Raw genomic sequence first — 22,984 nt, forward strand, 5'->3', positions numbered from 1 at the left:
GCCCTGCCTTTTCGCAAAATGGTACATAGGAGCAATAGACAGTAGTAGTAGGTAGGAACATTTAGGAAGGGCTATTAGGTAGAAACATTACACAGAAGTAGCAGGTAGGAACATTAGTAGTAGTCAGAAGGACCATTAGGTAGGAGCTCCGCAAACACTGCACTAGACTGGTCCTCTGTCAGTGGCTTGTTAAGGGTGAGGCACTAAAGGCAAAGAAGCAGCACTGGAGTTCGCTAGTTATGGAGACTCTATTGCCGAGGCCATCCCCTTGAGGAAGTTCCTGAAGGGAACAGGCATCAGAGGTACAGAATAGTTACCAAGCTGTTCATATCCTCCATATGGCTAAAACTACATTTCTCAGGTTTGGTCACTGCACCTAAAGCACAAAGAGCTACTAGAGAAAGTTCAGTGGATGGCAACAAAGATGGTAATGAATCAAGAAAGCTAAGTTGCAAGAAAAGGCTGGAAGTTTTGAATTTACCCTTCTTGGAAGAGAGAGAGAGTGGTGGGTGACCTGATCATGACACTGAAGTTTTTAAATGGGATGAACAATATGAACAGTCAACAATTCTTTGAGGAATGTAGGGATAGAGAAACCAGAAGATCCATGTTTGCTCATTTTTGACTTGCCTTGTTCCAAGAAAAGAATGTTTTACAATTTCTGTTTTATCAATTTTCTTGTTAGGTCCATTAACATCTCTAATGGAAAATGGTTTGTATCTATGTTATCATTACTGACCTCATTCTGCTACTGACTTCTTTCATCTGATCTATTTCCTATTTTTCTTCATTCATTATTTCTGAAATTCCAATCTGTTCTCTGACTCCAAGTCCTTTCATTTATCCTCTGACTCCCAAAGCTGTCATCACTCTTTGTGATTTCCCTTTGCATCCCTCTTTGTGCCCATTCTTGCTCTCTATATCTGTGCTGATCATTTATGTTTCTACTTGCTTTCTATATCTGTGAGGATCATTTATGTCTCTACTTGCTTCCTATATCTGTGAGGATCGTTTATGTTTCTACTTGCTTCCTATGTCTGTGAGGATCGTTTATGTTTCTACTTGCTTCCTATGTCTGTGAGGGTTATTTATGTTTCTATTTCCTTTCTATATCTGTGAGGATCATTTATGTTTCTACTTGCTTTCTATATCTATGATGATCATTGATGTTTCTACTGTCTTTTTCACTTGCCATTTTCCTTTGACTGCAGGTTCCACCATGAGCATATCTGGCTCTATTAGTCCAGCTAGATTCAGAATCTATAACTGTTAGCCCATTAACATTCTTCAAGTCTATCAAAGTGTCTGCATACCTTGGGGTGTGCATATTCACAATTATCATTTATACAACCTTTTGCTTTACAAGTGCCAAAGTCATGCATATTTCTACATAGTCCTGGATGTTGATTTTTGGATTTTCCCCTTTGGTAAAGTTCACATAACTCATTTGTCTCAGCAATAGTTTCATCTACTTCCTCCATATCTTTCTTCACTGCTGGCTTCTATTCAAACCTTGTATTTTACTGATAATAGTTCTTTGGTAATTTCTTCCTCCTACCTTCAGGGTTTTGGGCAGCTAACTAGCTTGAAGCTCAGTTCCTTATCTATACTTGCTGGACAATTGCTGTCTTGCATCTCTATGCACCCCATCACATTTTCTATCTCCCCTACCTTCGCTTACAGTGTCTGTATCTTACACAATTTTTGTTTCATCTATCAGAAAGGTTCCTTTGCATGTCTTGCAAACATTAAAATAAACACTAACACTGTCTTTAAATCACATATTTCAACACTTAAACAGTTATGCAATTCAGTGTTACAATGTACTACTTCTTACAGTGTTTGCACTTGCTGGTCAGAAGTGCTTCAACATTCTTAAAAATTTCACCTAAAGCTCTTGCACCTAAATCTCTCTTATTCTGTGCAATTTTTTTCTATCTGGTAAGCGGCCAACGGTGTGAGAGTACAGGTTTGAGTATCTCCTATTCTAAATGCCTGGAACAAGAAGTGTTTTGGATTTTGGATTTTTCGGATTTTGGAATATCTGCATATACACAATGAGATATATTGGGGATAGGACCCAAGTCAAAACACAAAATCCATTTTGTGTTTCATATAAACCATATAAACATAACCTGAAGATAATTCATACAAGATTTTGATTAATCTTGTGCATGAAAGAAAGTCTGTGTAACACTGAACCATCAGAAAGCTAAGATGTCACAACCTCAACCACCCATCGACAAGCTGTGGTTGTTTGGCATCACCTTCTTTTCTGACTCTTAATTTATATGCTACTGATAAGCTACCATTTTCTTACACTTATTCACACATAATTACTTAACAGCAAAAAATATGAAATACCATTGATAATTTTTCTACTCGTAACATCATGTTGCCACTCAAAAACTTTCGGATTTGGTAGCATTTCAAATTTCGGATTCAGGGATGCTCAACCTGCATATCACCAGTACTACCCGTCTGGGTATCAGGAGGGTTAGTGACCGCTGCATAAAAAGCCAGGACTTCAGTGATGTTAAGTTGCACTCCTCTGACCCAAGTAGTTGTCTTTTCTTTCTGCCTCACCCAAATATGGACTGCTGGCATTCTGTCCAGAAACATACAATCACTTTACTCACACAGCTCATTCTTTGTAATTCTAGATCTTTTGTGGTGAGCGCTATGTGCTAGCCCTGCCTTTTGATAAAATGGAAGGAGCAATAGATATAAGCAGTAGGTAGGAACATTAAGTAAAAGCCTCTACAAAAACTGTGCTAGACTTGCCCATTGCCAGTGGCCTGTGAAGGATAAGGCACTAAAGGGTAAGAAGCAGCAATGAGTTCACTAGTTATGGAGACTATTTCCATGACCACCCCCTTGAGGGAGTCACAGAAGGGAACAGGCATGTCTTACTGTCTAGGAACTGTATTGACTTATTTATCCAAAATAACTTTTTATAACTGTTTATTGACTTTTTTATTCAGAGTAACCTTTTATAACTGTTAATGAATTTTCATGTAAAATAACCTCTTATAATTGTTTATTCTAATCATTCTATCTACATCAAATGACTCCTCTTAGTATGGACTGTAACACTATCATTCAGCTTATCTCTCTATCATTCATATGTTTAGCCAAACTCTATATTTTCTAAGTCTTTTTGATGCTGCCTTGGTATATGTCCAAAACATTTTGTAAAAGAGTGTTCAATGACACATACACTGATTCTGCTCAGCTTGCCTTCCATCAATTGCAAATGGCTCTTGGTGAAGGTTAATGCTTAGATTCATATACTTGAATTTCAATTTCTAAAAGATGGAACAGAAGAAAGATCCCAGTAAGGAATGCTCATTCTCCTTGAAGGCTCAGAGTGGGATGTCTGAATGTGTGTAGATGCAAACAGGACAACAATAAGGAAGAGAAAGAATGCATGGAATGGTGGTGTGACAGGTATGTGAGGACAGGGATAAGTGGAGACTTTTGCTTATATCTATGAGATATAAAAGGATAGATAGAGAGAAAGGTAGTACATTTGGGAACAGAAAACTATATTATGGCCCCGAGTGGAATAAAGCTCAAGGGGAATGGGGAAGAATAGTTTCAAAATTCACTATGGGTAAAGTCTGTGGTTAATGTAAGGGTGAAAGCACAGGAAGGGGTGGTGCACTTCTGTTGAAGGAGATGCTTCCTCCACAGCCATAAATGCTACCTACAAATCCTTGTTCCTCCAAGTACTTCTCACACAAACTCTTCAAAGTGAACAAATGATCCACACATCCTTTACCACTCATGCAACCATATTGTTACATATCATTTACAATGTACATATCACATACATTATTCCTGGGAACAGCAGAGAAAGAATACCGCCCAAAGTATTCCCTGCATGTTGAAGAAGGAGATTAAGAGGCACCAAAGTGGGGGCTGGAAATTTTCCCTTCCTGTATTACTTTCCAAAAGAAGGAGTAGAGTAAGTAGCCAAGAAAGGATTTTTCCTCTTGGGCTCAGTCATCTGTTCTTGAAACTACCTTGCTCATGTGGGAAATGGTGAACATATATGAAAAAAAATCATGTGTATATGTATTAAGTTTGAATGGCTATTGTAGTTGTACTTCAGGTGATAGACTTGTGCTCCTTAAGCTTATAGCTCCTAAATTTCCAGTGACCCATGTCCCTTGACTACCCCTCGTTCCAACCTTAGTGCTCATAAAGCAAGGATGGAGAAATACATCATCTTAATCTTCCCCTAGAGGTAATGAGGCGGGGATATGTGATTCAAGACATGAGATACTCTTTCATAGTGTGTATACACTTCATTACATATATGTAATACTGGCAACACAGCTAGGAAGTGTAATACAAAACATGTGAAATATTCTTTCAGAGCATAGGACATACTCCACAGTGTTCATATTCTTCATTACTGGTATGTAATATTGTCAATGAGAGTGAATGACTCCAAGTAGCAGCCTGGACATGAGGGACAGCTGTCATAATTCCTTTCACCTGTGCTTGCTTGCCTGTTCCATTTCCATTTAGGAACCAAAACTTTTCCTTCTTCTTGGAAGCATGTGTTGATACATCCCATCCCTAAGAAGGGTGACTGTTCTGACCCCTGAAATTACTGTCCTAGTGCTTTGACATCTACCATTTCTAATGTCTTTGAATCCTTCCTCAACTCCCATATCCTTCAATATCTTGAATCTCATAGAGTCTGGCTTCCAATAGGCAAGATCCACTGGTGATATTCTTTCCTATTTTACTAATGTGAGGTCATCATCTCTGAAAGATTTTGGGAAGTCTTCTCTAGATACCCTCAATGTATCTAAAGCTTTTGATAGGGTGTGGCATCAGGGTATCATTTCTAAGCTTCCTCTTTTGGCTTCCCTTCCTTACTTTCCTCCTTCATATCTACCTTCCTCTCTGTCCATTCAATCATTGTTATTACTAATAAATCAGCCTTGCCCACTTTCTACATCAACAGCAGTGTCCCTCAAGGTTCAATCCTTTCCCATACACTTTTTCTCCTTTCTATCACCAATTTCCTCTCTTCCATAAATAATCAAATGCACTCGTATGCTGAAGACTCAACACTGCATTCATCCACATCCTTCAATTCAGCTCTTTCTTCTCTTACTCAATCTGCATCTCATCTTGACATAGATTCTTCAATAAACTCAGACTTAGACAGGAAATCTCAGCGGGGTAGACAAAATCTAGTAAAGTTTAAATGCCACCAAGACCAGTTTCTACCCATCTCTCGATTGAAAAATCCTTACAACTCTCATTTCTCCTTTGATGGTTCTGTAATTCCAACTCTTGACTCAATGAATATACTTGGTATTACTGTAACATCCACTCTTTCTTGGAAACCCCACATTACAGAAATAGCTAAGTCTGCATCAAAGAAACAGGAAGTCCTGTTTATATGTCAAAACTTCTTGTCTTCTGAACAGTTGCTCTGTTTAAACAAAGGAATGATTTGTCCTTGTATGGAGTACTGCTCTCACATCTTGGGTGGTTCTAGCTCTGCATCCTTACTTGCATTAGTCAAGTTGAAAGTGGCCCAACTTATACACTCCCCTGGCTGACTTCAAAACTTGACCCGCTTGCCCTACAATACACTAGGAACAATGATAAAACACACTAGGGTCCTTCACCATGAGGTGGAAATACATGGAAACATGCAAAAGTGTCATGTGAACAAACTATCACAAAAAATGGGTCTACCACCACTTCAAAAATCTTTTGAAAAGACTTATTTCAAGGGCGACCAAATAAGTGGGGACACCTGACTCTTCAATCATTTCTACTTCTCCCACACTATGCCAGTCAAACATCTGGACTTAGGTGCTGAAGATCCAACAACTGTGCAAGGGGGCAGGGTGTTACCACCATGGACTGCTGGAGGCATTCCAACCTGAATATTAGAATTATAGTTCCTACATGAACACTGTACTCTTTCAGAAGTTCTATCTTATCTTACTAACAACTCCAATTCTGTCTGGTCTGCATCTGTATAAAAAATCCTAACCAATGATCAACATTCATGCATACTGTATATTTGCCATGAATTCTATCTCAATAGGTTAAAAGAAACTGTAACCTCTAAACTTTATAAAATGGAGGAAATGTTATGTATCAATTTTCATGTATATATTCATTTTTTTTTATACATATTCGCCATTTCCCATGTTAGCGAGGTAGCATTAAGAACAGAGGACTGAGCCTAAGAGGGAAAATCCTCATTTGGCCCCCTTCTCTGTTCCTTCTTTTGGAAAAGTAAAAACTGGGGTGGAGGATTTCCAGCCCCCCAACTCTCTCCCCTTTTAGTTGCCTTTTATGACACTCAGTGAATATAAGGGAAGCATTCTCCCCTATTCCCAGGGATAATATATGCATTGTATATAAGTATATATTATATGCATTTAGTTTTAAAGCATGAACTAGCAGTTTAAAGTTCAAATGATTGTTGTATTTCAAATGTTCCTATTCTTCTGATACTGATAACCCCTATGCTCCCAGAGTGATCCATAGTACCTGACACTTCTTGCTCCATCCATAGTGCTTGTAGAATACAAAAGCATAATTACATCATCATATTTCCCCCCTGAGTTAATACATATGGAATATTCTTTAACAGTGTGGATTAAACACTACAATGTAGGTTCAAAGTACTTCATGAAGCAGTGGTGAGGAGGTTTAAGCTCTTGCGGTTTAGCCTTAATTATATCAAAGACAATACAAATCAAGTTTGTTCAAGCTGAGATATTATTCTAATAGAGGAAAATTACCACAGATTCTACTGAGCTTCACAAAGATTTAAAAAAAAAGATACATTGTCATTAAAACTTGACAGGGACATAATGCATTTAATATCAAGGAAATCATACTGATGAAACCAAACTACATATTTCAAATCATCATTCAATCAAACAATTGCAATAAATATCCAATATAGCCATTTTTGATCAGAACTATGAATAATGGATTGAACCTATCTGATTTTTTCTTTTCTTTCATAACTGATCACCAATTCCCACATTATCAAAGTAGGGCCAGAAACACAAAAAGAAAGGCCACATTTGTTCACATCCATTCTTAAGCTGTCATGTGTAATGCACAGAAACCATAGCTCCCTATCCACAACCAGGCCCCATTGACTGTTCCATGGTTTACCCCAGCCACTTCACATGCTCTGGTTCAGGTCACTGACAGCACATCAACCTCTATATACCTAATCATTCCAATGCACTCTATCCCATGGACACCTTTTACCCTCGTGCATGTTCAAGCCTCAACCACTCAAAATCTTTTACACTCCATCCTTCAATCACCAGTCTGGTCTCTCCCTTCTCTTCACTGCCTCCACCTCTGAAATGCATATTCTTTTTTTTATTATTATTTTGCTTTGTTGCTGTCTCCCGCGTTAGTGAGGTAGCGCAAGGAAACAGACGAAAGAATGGCCCAACCCACCCACATGCACATGTACAGACATACACGTCCACCCACGCAAATATACATACCTATACATCTCAACGTATACATATATATACACACTCAGACATATACATATACACACATGTACATAATTCATACTGTCTGCCCTTATTAATTCAAATCGCCACCCCACCACACATGATATAACAACCCCCTCCCCCCTCATGTGTGCGAGGTAGAGCTAGGAAAAGACAATAAAGGCCACATTCGTTCACACTCAGTCTCTAGCTGTCATGTAATAATGCACTGAAACCACAGCTCCCTTTCCACATCCAGGCCCCACACAACTTTCCATGGTTTACCCCAGACACTTCACATGCCCTGGTTCAATCCATTGACAGCACGTCGACCCCGGTATACCACATTGTTCCAATTCACTCTATTCCTTGCACGCCTTTCACCCTCCTGCATGTTCAGGCCCCGATCACTCAAAATCTTTTTCACTCCATCTTTCCACCTCCAATCTGGTCTCCCACTTCTCCTCGTTCCCTCCTCCTCTGACATATATATCCTCTTTGTCAATCTCTCCTCACTCATTCTCTCCATGTGACCAAACCATTTCAAAACACCCTCTTCTGCTCTCTCAACCACACTCTTTTTATCACTGCACATCTCTCTTACCCTATTATTACTTGATCAAACCACCTCACACCACATATTGTCCTCAAACATCTCATTTCCAGCACATCAACCCTCCTCCGCACAACTCTATCCATAGCCCACGCCTCGCAACCATACAACATTGTTGGAACCACTATTCCTTCAAACATATCCATTTTTGCTTTCCGAGATAAAGTTCTTGACTTCTACACATTCTTCAACGCTCCCAGAATTTTCGCCCCCTCCCCCACCCTATGACTCACTTCCGCTTCCATGGTTCCATCCACTGCCAAATCCACTCCCAGATATCTAAAATACTTCACTTCCTCCAGTTTGTCTCCATTCAAACTCCCAATTGACTTGACCCTCAACCCTACTGTACGTAATAACCTTGCTCTTATTCACATTTACTCTCAACTTTCTTCTTTCACACACTTTACTAAACTCAGTCACCAGCTTCTGCAGTTTCTCACTTGAATCAGCCACCAGCGCTGTATCATCAGCGAACGGTGGCTGATTCAGGTGATTCAACCTTTCCACACTCATTCTCTACCTAAGTACATACCTTTTCAGCACACCCTCTACAACTCTCTCAGCCACACTTTTTATTACTAACCATACCTCTCATTCACCTTTCATTACTCACTCAAGCAAATCACCTCACACCACATATTGTCCTCAAACAATTCATTTCCAACACATCCACCCTCCTCTGCACATCTTCGTCCATGGCTCATAGAATATTCATATAATATTTTTGGGACTGTACCTTCAATGATACCCATTTGTTCCCTCACAGTTATTGATATCTCTTTCCACATACTCTTCAGTGCTCCTAGAACCCTTGCCCCCTCACCCACCCTATGACTCACTTCTGTTTCCATGGTTCCATTTGCTGCCATGTCCACTTCTAGGTACCTAAAACACTTCATTTACACCAAATTTTCTCCATTCAAACTCACACCCCAACTAACCTGTCCCTCAACCCTGCTTTTACTGACATTTATTCTCAACTTCCTCCTTTCACATCTCTTCCAATCTGTCACTATCTTCTGCAGTTCCCAGGCCCTCTCATCCCCTATAGATTGCATACTTGCCCCTCTCTCCAAGATTCTTGCAATTACCTCCCTCACCACACCATCTATAAAGAAATCAAAAAGCCATGGGAACATCACAAACCCCTGCCACAGACTAACCTTTACTTGGAACTATTCACTCTCCTCTCTTCCTATATGTACACATGCTTTATACCCTTGATAAAAACTTTCACTGGTTCTAGCAGCTTTCCTTCCACATCATATATTCTTAAGACCTTCCACAAGGCCTCTCTGTCAACCCTATCATATGTTTTCTCCAGATCCATAAATGCCACATACAAATCCATTTGTTTTTCTAAGTATTTCTCACACACATTCTTTAAGGAAAACACCTGATCCACACAACCTCTACCACAACTGAAACCACACTGTTCCTCCCCAATCTGATACTCTGTACATACCCTTGCCCTCTCAGTCATGACACTCCCAAAAAAACTTACCAATTACACTAAAAAAACTTATACCTCTGTAGTTTGAACACTCACCTTTATCACCCCTGCCTTTATACGCTATACACAAAAGCACTATACATGCATTCTGCCAATCCTCTGGTGACTCAACATGATCCATACATACAATGAAAATCCTAACTAACCAATCAACAACACAGTCAACCCCTTTCTTAAGAAATTCAACTGCGATACCATCCATTCTGCTTGCCTTGCCACATTTCATCTTACGTAAGGTTTTCACCATCTCTTCTCTTCACCAAATCACTCTCCATGATTCTCCTACTTCACATACCATCTCCAACCAAACACCTTAAATCTGCCATCATATCATCAAACACATTCAATAGTCCTTCAAAGTACACACTTCTCACTTCATCAGTACCTGCCACCACTTTCCCCTCTGTCCCTGTTACCAACGTTCCATCTATTGTTTTTCACACCTTAGTAATTTCCTTCTAAAGCATCTTATTCTCCATAAAATTTACTGATACTCATTCACCACAACTCTCATATGCCCTCTTTTTCAACACTTGCACTTTCCTCTTGACTTTGTGCTGCTTTCTCTTATACATCTCCCAGTCATTTGGACACCTTCCCTGTAAGTATCACCTAAATGCCTCTCTTTTCTCTTTCACTGGTAACTACTTTTTCATCCCACCTCTCACTACCCTTTTTAATCTGCCACCTCCTACCTTTTACATGCCACATGCATCTCTAGCACATTGCTTCCCTAAATATCTCTTATTCTCATCCACTCCCCTAGGTTCATTTACTCTCACTTTTTGCCAGTCTACACTCAGCCTCTCCTGTTAAGTTTTCACATAAGTCTCTTTTCTAAGTTTACTTACTCTCACCACTCTCCTCTCACCAATAAAGTTTCTTCTTTCCTGAAAACCTCTAAAATTCTTCACCCTCATCTCCACAAGATAGCGATCAGACATCACACAAGCTGTCCCTCTCAGCATGTTCATATCCAAAAGTCTCTCTCTTAAATGCCTATCAATTAATATATAATCTAATAATGACCACCAACCACCTTTCCTTCTCATAAATGTATACTTATGTTATGTCTCTCTTTTTAAACCAAGTATTCCCAATCATCAGTTCTTTTTCAGCACACAGTTCTACAAGGTGTTCACCATTTTCAATCACTTTACTGATTACCCCAAGCCCCCTAGTTATACCCTCAACTGCCATACTACTCACATTCACATCTAAATCGTTTATCACTACTACCTGGTCTCTTGCATCAAAACTGTGGACATGCTCACTCAGCTGCTCCTTAAGCACTTTCCTCTCATGATCTTTCTTCTTATGGCCAAGTGCATAAGCACTAATAATCACCCTCTCTTGCCATCCACTTTCACTTTACCTACATCAATCTACAGCTCACTTCCTCACACTGTTTAACTTGCTCCAACAACTGCTTCAGCAGTAGTGCTACTCCTTCCTTAGCTCTTGTGTTCTCACCAAACCCTGACTTTACTCCTAAGACATTTCCAAACCATTCTTCCTCTTTACCCTCAAGCATTTTTTCACTGAGCCAGAACATCCAGGTTTCTTTCCTCAAGCATGCTACCTATCTCTCCTTTCTTCTCATCTTGGTCACATCCACACACATTCAAACAACCCAGCCTGAGCCTTCAAGGATGATGAATATTCCCTGCTTTGCTCTTAAAAGAGCTGATCATTTTTGATATAACAAAAAGTTATAATGTAAGGAGAATCATGTTTGAGAAACTGAAATTCAAATGATGAAGATACATTGTATTCAAAGTAGAGTATTATTTTACACCATCTTCAATAAAGAATATATTACATTTAAAGCAAACTAGGCTGGATTTTCACACTGCAATGACATTATGGCAAGGATATTTGACTAATGATCATCATTTACACTAGTATCAGCCATTAACTTGGCTTTCAAACATACGATTCAATTTAAGAGCATTTAAACAGAGACTACTCACATTGGGAAGAGTTTCAAACACAGGTCCCACAAACAGTAAGACAAACAGAAGAATACTGCAGCAGACAAATGAAGTTATCTGAGTGACACCACCAACAGCTTCTTGAATTAGTGATCGGGAGAGAGAAGCAGCTACAGGAGCACATCCGAAGAACGATCCACAAACATTGCTCAGTCCCTGTAAAAAGGAGTAATTGCATAATATGTATAAACAAAAGTACAAGAAGTACACATACATTTATCTAATTTGAAAATTTATGATTACAAATTATCTATCTTAATTTTTCATAATCAACTGCTTCTCCTGCCTTACCAAGGTAATGTCAGGAACAGATACAATACAGCCTTACACTCATCTGCTCAAATTTAAACTCAAAAATATCATGTATAATACAATGAAACGAAAACCTACCATCACAATCAAGCCCTACAGATTATATGCCATGAGTTCAGCCCACTGACGCTATCAATGCTGCCACCCAAATACCACATCAGTCCTATTCATTATATCCCATGTATGCCTCTCACCCTACTGAATGTTCATGCCTCAATACCCCAAGGCCTCTTTCATTATATCATTACATCCCAGTCTTCCCTTCCCCTTTCTTACCACCAATTCTGGCATGTAGATCTTTTTAAATGGGTTTTCTTTGTTCATCTTCTCCAAATGTAAAAACCACTTCAGTACATCCTGGTCGATTTACTCAGTTATAATGTACTTGGAACTGCACCTCCCTCTTACACTGTCATTCCTCATATGATCAGCCCACCTCACATGGAAAACAGTCATCAGCCATTTCATTCCAACATGTCCACCCCTTCTATTCTCTTACATTCAAAGCCAAAAACTCGCAGCCATACAAAACTCCTGGGACCACTATACCTTCAAACATGCCCATCTTTGTCCTAGCATACACTAACCTCTCCTCCCACGTACTGTACTTCTCAAAGCACTCAGGACCTTAGCCCTGTCTCCCATCCTATGACTCACTTTAGCACCATAGTTTTAATGATTGCCACGTCCACTCCATATATGTAAATTACTCCAATCCCTCCAAATCCTCCACATTCTAACTTATGTTCAAACCTTCCAGTCTAATCTACATGCTATACCTCATTACGATAATTTTTTCATATTAACTCTCAGCTTCCTCCTTTCACACATTATCCTTAACTGTCACTAGCATCTGGAGTTGCCTCAGTAGCTGTGTCATCTGTAAATTCAATATTTGTAAAAAAAAAAAAAAAACCTTGTCTGCCTCCCTAAACATTTTAAAAGATGATGTCACACTTACATTCTAGTGCTTTGTCATCTCTCCTCTGGCCTTGATTAACACCTGCAAATGTTTGGGCACAGATTTGCCAAGGTTCCTGAAGTATTCTAGGTCTATGTTTTGGGTTTACAGGGTCTTGATCTCCTAAAACAGGTGAGGCACTGATGAGGTGTTGCAGGAAGCAGCCAACTGATCACACATTCCGAATGCCCAGAGCACCTAAAAATCTCAATTGTACCCACATTTTCTTGCTTCCCCTATAGAAAGATATGAGCCAACCATCTTGAAGCACGTGTAGAAGAAATATAGTGCCTAGATGCAAAATACCCAAAATGAAATGGCAGCCAAGAAGACTTAAGAAAGAACACCCTTTCCTTAAGATAGCCTAAGGCACACTGTACAGGGTTGCTGGTGCTCACACATCATGAAATCTTCAAGGGTCTTCATCCCCACAGCCAGGGAAAACCTATCAGCTATCATATGTATGTTAATTTCAACTGTAAAGTGTCATAAGCTTGTATCCACAATAAGCCTTAGCTGTGTATTGCCTCTGAAAATATATGGGGGTCAGACAATGCTTATTGCAGAAACAGTTATAACTCCTTCACTTCCCATGCTCCCCAAACCCCCAGGATACTGGAGATCTGCCCCTGGCTTTAAGACATGCATTTTACTCTCTCATCAGCCTATCCACAAACAGATTAAAGAGCTACAAAGATAATATTTTGATGCTGACCCACATCCACCAAGAACCACTCACCCTCCACACTTCCTACCAGTTAAAACTCCTCACTGCAGACAGTAACTTTCCATTTACCTTGTATATTTGCAGCACCTTCCACAAGGCTGCTTTTTCAACACTACCATACGTTTTCTCTAGATCCATAGATGCAACATACAATCTACTTTTTTCTCCAAATATTTTCAATACATATAATTCAAAGCAAGTATCTGGTCCACATCCTCTACCTCTCCTCATGCCACACTATGAATCCTTCCTGATTAGATGTTCTGTGTATACACCACCCTCTTAATCATCAATTTTCCAGACACCTTACCAGATATACTCAACAAACCTATAACTATATTGTGAGCAACCACTCTTTCTCCCTGCCTTTATATCAGGACATTATACATGCACTCTGTGGGCTTCAGGCACCTAACCCTCAGCCATACAAAATTGGATAATTTGAGTAAACATTTTCACCCACTTCCCTGAGAAACTCTACAGCAAATACATCCACTTGTCCAGCTATGCAACACTTCATCTTACATATGGGTTTCACTAAATCATTCATCAAGATTCTCTCATTCCACATACCAACTTGTACCAAATACATCATATTTGCCATCGTATCACCAATCCTTCAAATTATTCAATCCCTTTTTTCACCTCTGCTCGTTACCATTTCCCAAATCTGTTCCCCTTACTGTTGCTCCCATTCATTCTCTTGTCCTTGTCACGCTATTCACTTCATTCAAAAACATTTTCTTATCCCCTCTAATGTTCCCCAATTCTTTTCCATTTCATCTCTCACTTGCCCCTTTTTCAGTTCCTGTATCTTTCTCTTGACTCCCTGCCATCATCTCTCGTAGTCTTAGTCTCACACTCCTTCCTTACAGATACCATCCATATACCTCTCTTTTGACTTTCGAATGCAAATAAAATTCCTCATCCGACCACTCACCTGATGCCTACATCCCACCTTTGGCATTCCACATTTCACCTGCACATTTAAGTGCTACCTCCCTAAATACCTTCCATTCCTTACCCACTCCTCTTGTTTCATTTACTCTCATCCTATGCCACTCTTTAATCAATCTCTACTCAAATTTCTTTTTATCTCTACACACAGGCCTTCTTAACAAGCTCATTCACTTTTACCACTTCTTTCACACACATGTCAGTTCCTCCTCCTAAAACCATTACAAACTTTCTCACTTGCCTCCACCAACGATTATAAGACACCCCATCTCCTGCCCCTCTTAGCAATTTCACATTCAAAAACTTTTCCACTGCATGCTTATAAATTAGCATGTAATCCAATATTGCATGTTGATGTCCTACCCCTCTTACTCACAAATGCTTATGCATGCACTTTATCAAACCATGTACTCCTAATTATCAATCCCTCTGCAACACACAGTGCAACCAACTTCCCCCTACTTTTGTTTACAATGGATACCCCATGTACCCTAACTATATCCTCAACTTCCATATCACTCACCCTGGCATTTGAACATCCTACAACCAATATAAAATCTCTTGCATCAGAATAACTGAGACACCTACTTGGCTCCTCCCAAAAGGTACACTTTTTCACTCCCTTCACTACTAGGTGCATAGGCATTAATAATCACCAACCTCTTGTGTTTTCATTCCCAACCGTATCCATCTTAAACTCACTTCCTTACACTTTCATGGTCCCACAACTTCTCCTTTATCAGATAAGCCACCCCTTTCTTTGTTCTTGCCCTCACACTAACCCCAAACTTTATCCCCTGAACATTTACATACCATTATATCCCTTTCCATTTCAATTCAGAACCACTAAGAGCCAAAACATCCATGTTCCTCCCATCAAACATACTATTTATCACTCTTGTCTTCTAATCTTGGTTACATCCACGCCTAATCAGACACCCAAGACTGGGTTTAGGAGAAATCAATATTCAGCTCTTTTTACTGTTCCTGATTTTGGAAAGTGATTTCAGTATGGACTGCATAAAAAAAAAAGTCACTACAGGTCAAATAATAGCATTTACTAATGACTCCTTACAAAAATATTACTGCTTCTGTCATGTTACTACCTATCATATTTTCCAGCATCCTGGAAAATATGTTACAGTAAGATCTCATTTTATCATTTCTCCTAGGAACATGGTGCAAAGTATTTTCTTACCAAAGCATACAGTTCTTGAGTTGCATCGACATTATACTTCTGGCGCTTGGCAAAGATCTTGGCCATTGAAAATGATACTGTGTAGGCGACAATGCTGATGACAAAAGAGTCAATGGCCACTGCAGGTAAAAGTTCAAAAGGTGGTGGAGTGGGCTCAGGTAGTCTGAAATAATACATACAAATGGTTGGTTCAACTTCCTTGTAAACTGCATTGTCTTCAAATTCTTTACAAACAAAAATGTCAAGCCTGTCAATAATTCACATCATCACATTAGACATACGACAAAGATCTTACCATAAAATTGGTAAATTAGTGCAGTGAAAGTAAAAAATCTTCTTAATCCCTGTTTTATTTGCCTCAAAAGAAATCAGTGTAACATAACACAGTAAAAAATATATAATAAGAGCAAACACAGCTCCAACTGCACTGTTTGTTCTATCTCTGCCACTGATTGCATATTGCAACAAATTATAAAAGTGCATCATACCTATCATAAGTCTATCCATCTATCTATATCTCTGATGCCTGCTCCTTTCGGGAACTCACTCAAGGGGGTGGCCACAGCAATGGAACCTCCATAACTAACAAGCTCCAGTACCGCTTCTTAGCTTTTAGAGCCTCACCCTTAACAGGCAACTGGCAGAGGACAAATCCAGTGCAGTGTTTGCAGATGGTCCTACATAATGTTCCTACTCACTACTTCTACTTAATGTTTCTGCCTAATGCTCCTATCCAAATGTAGTCAAATGTTATGTGTGACCAGCAGAGATTCTGTGTCTGTGGACAGAATACAAGTAGTCCTCATGTGGGTGAGGCAAAAAGAAGACAGCTATCAGGGGTCAGATGAGTGCAACTTGACAACTACTGAAGTGCTACCATCATGAACCCTCCCAATACCCAGGTAGGCAGTACTGATGGTACAGCCTCCTTGTTGTTGGCTGCCTACCAATGACAACCTACTGATATTATAAGTCATGTTCTTCTATTACTCTAACTTTCCATATAAAAACGACATACACTGTAAACTGACAGTGGCACAAGAGTGATCACTGCTCAATACCCTACAAATAAAGTCAGTTTCATGTGAAAGAACTAGATTTAGTCATAAAAGACATATCTTTAGCTATGTTATCGTAAGTGGTTTGTGTGCAAATGCTTACTGGAAAGTCAGGAGGATATTTTATGCATCTTGTAACAAGAATGTGAAAAAAGGATGATAGGTATAAATGTTTGGTGTTGCCCTATTCTCCTAACTTAGCTAATGTAAGACAGGTACTTAAAAAGCAGTGCTTTTAATGTTGCCTTCCAATACAATTACACTATCATTAAGACCTGAATTAAAATTAGGCCACTGAGAGATGCTATTAGCAGTCATTCAGCATGCATGGATAACCAGTCATGTGGTTACTAAACACTGGCTTAAAAACATTCACCTGTAGACCTTAAAAACCCAATCACACTGTATCCCTCATCTGATTATCCTACCTGTGATGTCATCGAATCTGTCTTAATTACTAATACCACAATCTTTAATTTGTCCCCAGGGAACTTTGAAGTGCATCTTATTATCAACCAAATCATTAAGAAAGAATTATCAATAAACAACAACATAAAAATGTTGAACACATCTTGTTACCCAGGCTAACCTCCCCCACACCACAAGACACCCCCACTTTCCCTTCAACGGTCAGGTCAGTGTATTATCTAGCACGGCATATGGCACATGTATAATGCACTGAAACCATAGCTCCCTATCCACAACTAGGCCCCAAAGAACTTTCCATGGTTTACCCAGGATACTTCACACACCCTAGTTCAGGCCACTGACAGCACGTCGACCCTAGTTTACCATGTTGTTGCAATTCACTCAATCTCTTAATGTCTTTCACCCTCATGCAAATTCCGGCCCCATCACTGAAAATTTTTTTCACTCCATTCTTCAAACTCCAATTTGGTCTCTATCTTCTAGGTAACAACATGAACAGGTGAAGAAATGTCCTCATTCTCTCACATCCAATATCTAGCTGTCATGTATAATACACCAGCACCAATGCCCCATTCTCAACAAGGCCCTACGGACCTTTCCATTGTTTCCCCTGGTTTCTGCAAAAAAGGCAGCACTGTTCTTTGTATACCACATCACTCCAATTTGCTCTATCCTTTGCATACCTCATGCCCTCCTACAAGTCCAGGCGCCTAACCTTCAAAGCGTTTTTCACTCTGTAAAGCCACCTTCTCCTTGGTTTCTCTCCTTTTCCTTGTTACCTTAAATTCTAATGTGTGTACCCTCTTAACCATTCTTTCTTTACTCATTCTCTTCAAATGTCCAAACCATTTCAGCACAATGTCTTCAGCTCTATCACACACATTCCTTTGCTAACACACCTCTCTCTTATCCTATCATTTTTTATTTGATCAACCCTTCACATACCATAAATCATCCTCAAACATTTCATATCCATCACATTTACATTTACTAACTTCTTTACATTTTTGTCTACAGCCCATAGTTCATACCATATAGCACCAACAATACTACTATACCAATCTTTGTCCTTGAAGACAGTGAACTGTTTCCACATATTTCTTAATGTACCAAGGACCATTATCCCCTCATCCAATCTATGGCTCACCTCAGCCCCCATAGTTCCATTTGCTGCCATGTCCACACCCAGGTACCTAAACCACTCAATTCCAAATTCTATCCAATAAAACTCACATTCCATAAACCTCTTATTTAACTGCTAAACCATATACTCTTGCTTTTATTCATATTCATATTCTCCTTTCACACACTCTCAAACATAGGCATCAGCTTCTGCAGTTTCTCAGTTGAATCTGCCACTAGCATCTTGTCATCAGCAAACAAATGACTCACTTCCCATCAGACTGCTTACCTGCGTCTTTCTCCAAACCTTTGTATTCACCTCCTTTAGCACTCCATCGATAAAGAGATTAAACAACCATGACATTACACACCCCCCTGCCATATACCCAGCTCCATTTGGAACTACTCATCTTCCTCTCTAACTGCTTGCAAACATGACTTACTCCCTTGATAAAACTCTTCACTGCATCTAATGACTTTCCTCCCACACCATATATCATAGCACCTTCCACAGAACATCTCTATCAACCCTATCATGTGCAATGTGCACTCATAAATGTCACATACAAAGTCCTCTGTTTCTCTAGATATTTCTAACACACACCACCTAAAGCAAACAACTGATCCATTATCCTCGACCACTTTTGAAACCATACTGTTCTTTCCCTGTCTGATGCTCTGTGCATGCCACCACCCTTTCAATTACCATTCTTCCATACAACTTAACATATAAACTTGACAAACTTATATGTGTTCTGAACCCTTTGCCTTTATAAAATGGCACTATGCAGGCATTCTGCTAATCCTCAGGCATCTCTGCATTAGTTATATATACATTGTAAATCCTAGCTAACTACTCAGTAACATGCACCCCATTTCTTATGAAATTTAACTGCAGTCCCATCCATTCCAGCTGCTTTGACATTCATTTCTCACCTGTCTACCTCCCTCTACCGCACGCCATACTCTTCTCTCAAACAAATAAGCAGTGTTTTTCCAAACACTTCCCATTCCTCAACTACTCCCATACCTTTACTTCCTTTCACCGTTTGCAATGCTGCACTTAACGTCTCACACAAGCCTCTTTATCAAACTCTCACTTTCACAACCCTCTTACCACCCTTATCATCTCTTTTCCTAAGGCCCCTATAAACCGTCACCCTCATCTCCATCAAGCAATGATCAAACATCATGCCAGCTGATCCCCTCAGCACATCCACAGCCAAGAGACTGCTTTGCACACCTATCAATTAGTATATGGTTTATAAATGCTATGTGTATGTCTCTGTAGGGAGAATGAAGGATAATTGGGTAGTAAGTACTCAGTGTCTTCACTAAGGCAACTGGTTCATAGGCAGAAAGGTTTTGAGATATGTTGAACCAGCGATTGTAGTGTTACTGCGATGGGTGATAACCAGAGTATAAACAAGTAAGTGTAACTCATTTTTGTCTGGGGAGCATGGTTTCAGAGAGGTGTGTGACTGGTGGGATGGTGTTTGAGGCTGAGTTGGGAGAGCAGTTGTTTAGTGCCTGTTGAGTCATTTTGGTAATGCAAGTTTTGTTACTGTTGTGTTTGCTGGGGGAAGGGAGACCTGTAAGTATAGTCTACTGAAGTGTGAAGCAGGGGTAAGCTTTTCGTTTCTATTTGGGGTGTGTACTTAGTTGAGGAGGGGTTTGATGGAAAAAGCCTAGACCTGTTGCAGAGAATATCATGCTGAGCATATTGGGGTTAGACTGGATTTGGAGGATGTTTGTTTCATTGTGAAGGTGCTGAGTGTTCATGGTTGCTGGGTCAATTTTGTATGGTTTGCATTTTAATTATATCTGCCTTTAATAGGGAGGATGATCAAGTAGGTATTATAGATATTCTAAGCATTACAGATATTAGGTTCTAAAGACCAAGGATGTTTCTCAAATGATGCACCATTAACTGAAAACAAATACATTCCTACAGTGACCTCTGACCCCTATCCACCCCCACCCATTCTATCCTTAGCTGGAGAATGGAAGAATAAAGATGCAGAACTACATTCTCTCCTTAAGGTTGTAATATGATAAACAGATAAGGAATATATCTTCACAGCATAGGAAATTTACACTAAAGTGTATATATTTACAATGTAGTTACATGGAGATCTATAGAATATAACAGGATCTGTATGGATGAACAACAACTGGCCTCACTGGTATTAGGTTGGTCAAAGAGGGTGAATCCTTATCAATTCAACCTATTCAGAGGGAAGAAACAATGTCTTCATGTCTTAACCTAAAAGTGTGTGCTCTTTCAGATGCTCATAAAATGTTCAATTCATCGAAACATAATTTCTAAATCTTTATTAATGTGGGAAAATAACTTACCCTGTGGGTATTTCACCAACAATTCTGATGTCATAATTGCCATGGAGGTTGCCGAAGTAAGATGCAACAGTTCCGAGAATGACGACAATCAATTCAATAGGTATAGGGATTTTTGTTTTTGTGCGAAACCAGGGCTGATGAAAATTAAAGAAAATTAATAAGAGACAAAACAATGCATATTTTACATAGGTCTATACAGTATTAGCAATTCTTAGTAAATGAAGCGAATGGTATCACTCAGAACTTAGACTTAAATCAGGCTAATATATAATTTACATTACTATAACTTTTGTTGATGAAGAGCCATGATATGAGTGACAAATTACAATAAAACAAAATGAGAAAGTTCCAAAAGGTATTCCTCATCCAAGATAAAAAACTTCAAGTTGTATAACAAAGGTAATATGTTCATCAGAGTACAATAATGCTAAGCTTATTACTAATTTTCCATGACTTTCAGCCTTCTATCACTACAACCCTTCCTTAAACAAAAATGTTTTCCTATAGCATTCCTGATATATCATTCTCAGAATGTTTGTATCTATTTACCTAACTATCTATCTATATATGCATCAATACATTCACCAGTCTGTTTGTCTTTCTGTCTATCTATCTATGTATCTATCATTAAAACTCCATTAACAATCTAAGTGGGTAGACAAGTTACATACAGTCCCTTAAAATCTTCCCATTCATCCTCAACCCAAGTCCATTGCATTAAAGAGAAACATGGACTACCACACTCACAAAAATACTTCTTACTTCTGCAATCATATGACCTCCATGCCCAAAATATTTTAATCATGTCTAATCGCTCATCATTTCTCTAGTGTTTTTATTTGATATATCCCTAGCCCTAAACAAATGTCTACAACTACCCATCTCTCTTAAGTATATCTTATCCACTTTGTACCCTTTATTGTACCAGGAGAGACTGAGTACAGAATGGAAAAAGGTGAGAAAAAAGGACGTAAGGGGAGTGGGGGAGGAATGGGATGTATTTAGGGAAGCAGTGATGGCTTGCGCAAAAGATGCTTGTGACATGAGAAGTGTGAGAGATGGGCAGATTAGAAAGGGTAGTGAGTGGTGTGATGAAGAAGTAAGAGTATTAGTGAAAGAGAAGAGAGAGGCATTTAGAAGATTTTTGCAGGGAAATAATGCAAATGAGTGGGAGATGTATAAAAGAAAGAGGCAGGAGGTCAAGAGAAAGGTGCAAGAGGTGAAAAAGAGGGCAAATGAGAGTTGGGGTGAGAGAGTATCATTAAATTTTAGGGAGAATAAAAAGATGTTTTGGAAGGAGGTAAATAAAGTGCTTAAGACAAGGGAACAAATGGGAACTTCAGTGAAGGGGGCTAATGGGGAGGTGATAACAAGTAGTGGTGATGTGAGGAGATGGAGTGAGTATTTTCAAGGTTTGTTGAATGTGTTTGATGATAGAGTGGCAGATATAGGGTGTTTTGGTCGAGGTGGTGTGCAAAGTGAGAGGGTTAGGGAAAATGATTTAGTAAACAGAGAAGAAGTAGTACAAGCTTTGCGGGAGATGAAAGCCGGCAAGGCGTTGGATTTGGATGGTATTGCAGTGGAATTTACTAAAAAAGGGGGTGACTGTATTGTTGACTGGTTGGTAAGGTTATTTAGTGTATGTATGACTCATGGTGAGGTGCCTGAGGATTGGCAGAATGCTTGCATGGTGCCATTTTACAAAGGCAAAGGGGATAAAAGTGAGTGCTCAAATTACAGAGGTATAAGTCTGTTGAGTATTCCTGGGAAATTATATGGGAGGGTATTGATTGAGAGGGTGAAGGCATGTACAGAGAATAAGACTGGGGAAGAGCAGTGTGGTTTCAGAAGTGGTAGAGGATGTGTGGATCAGGTGATTGCTTTGAAGAATGTATGTGAGAAATACTTAGAAAAGCAAATGGATTTGTGTGTAGCATTTATGGATCTGGAGAAGGCATATGATAGAGTTGACAGAGATGCTCTGTGGAAGGTATTAAGAATATATGGTGTGGGAGGCAAGTTGTTAGAAGCAGTAAAAAATTTTTATCGAGGATGTAAGGCATATGTACACGTAGGAAGAGAGGAAAGTGATTGGTTCTCAGTGAATGTAGGTTTGCGGCAAGGGTGTGTGATGTCTCCATGGTTGTTTAATTTATTTATGGATGGGGTTGTTAGGGAGGTAAATGCAAGAGCTTTGGAAAGAGGGGCAAGTATGAAGTCTG

General features: G+C 39.3%; 1 protein-coding gene across 1 annotated transcript in view; it reads right to left on the reverse strand.

Moving 5' to 3' along the window:
- LOC139755991 (prestin-like) overlaps positions 1-22,984 on the reverse strand; it is a 184,834-nt gene that overhangs the window by 54,154 nt on the left and 107,696 nt on the right. The window contains 3 exon segments of the mRNA XM_071674906.1: positions 11,620-11,796; positions 15,796-15,958; positions 20,763-20,896. Coding sequence (XP_071531007.1) covers positions 11,620-11,796; positions 15,796-15,958; positions 20,763-20,896 — 474 coding nt within the window.

Source organism: Panulirus ornatus, chromosome 20 (assembly GCF_036320965.1).
Source record: "Panulirus ornatus isolate Po-2019 chromosome 20, ASM3632096v1, whole genome shotgun sequence".
Taxonomy (NCBI): domain Eukaryota; kingdom Metazoa; phylum Arthropoda; class Malacostraca; order Decapoda; family Palinuridae; genus Panulirus; species Panulirus ornatus.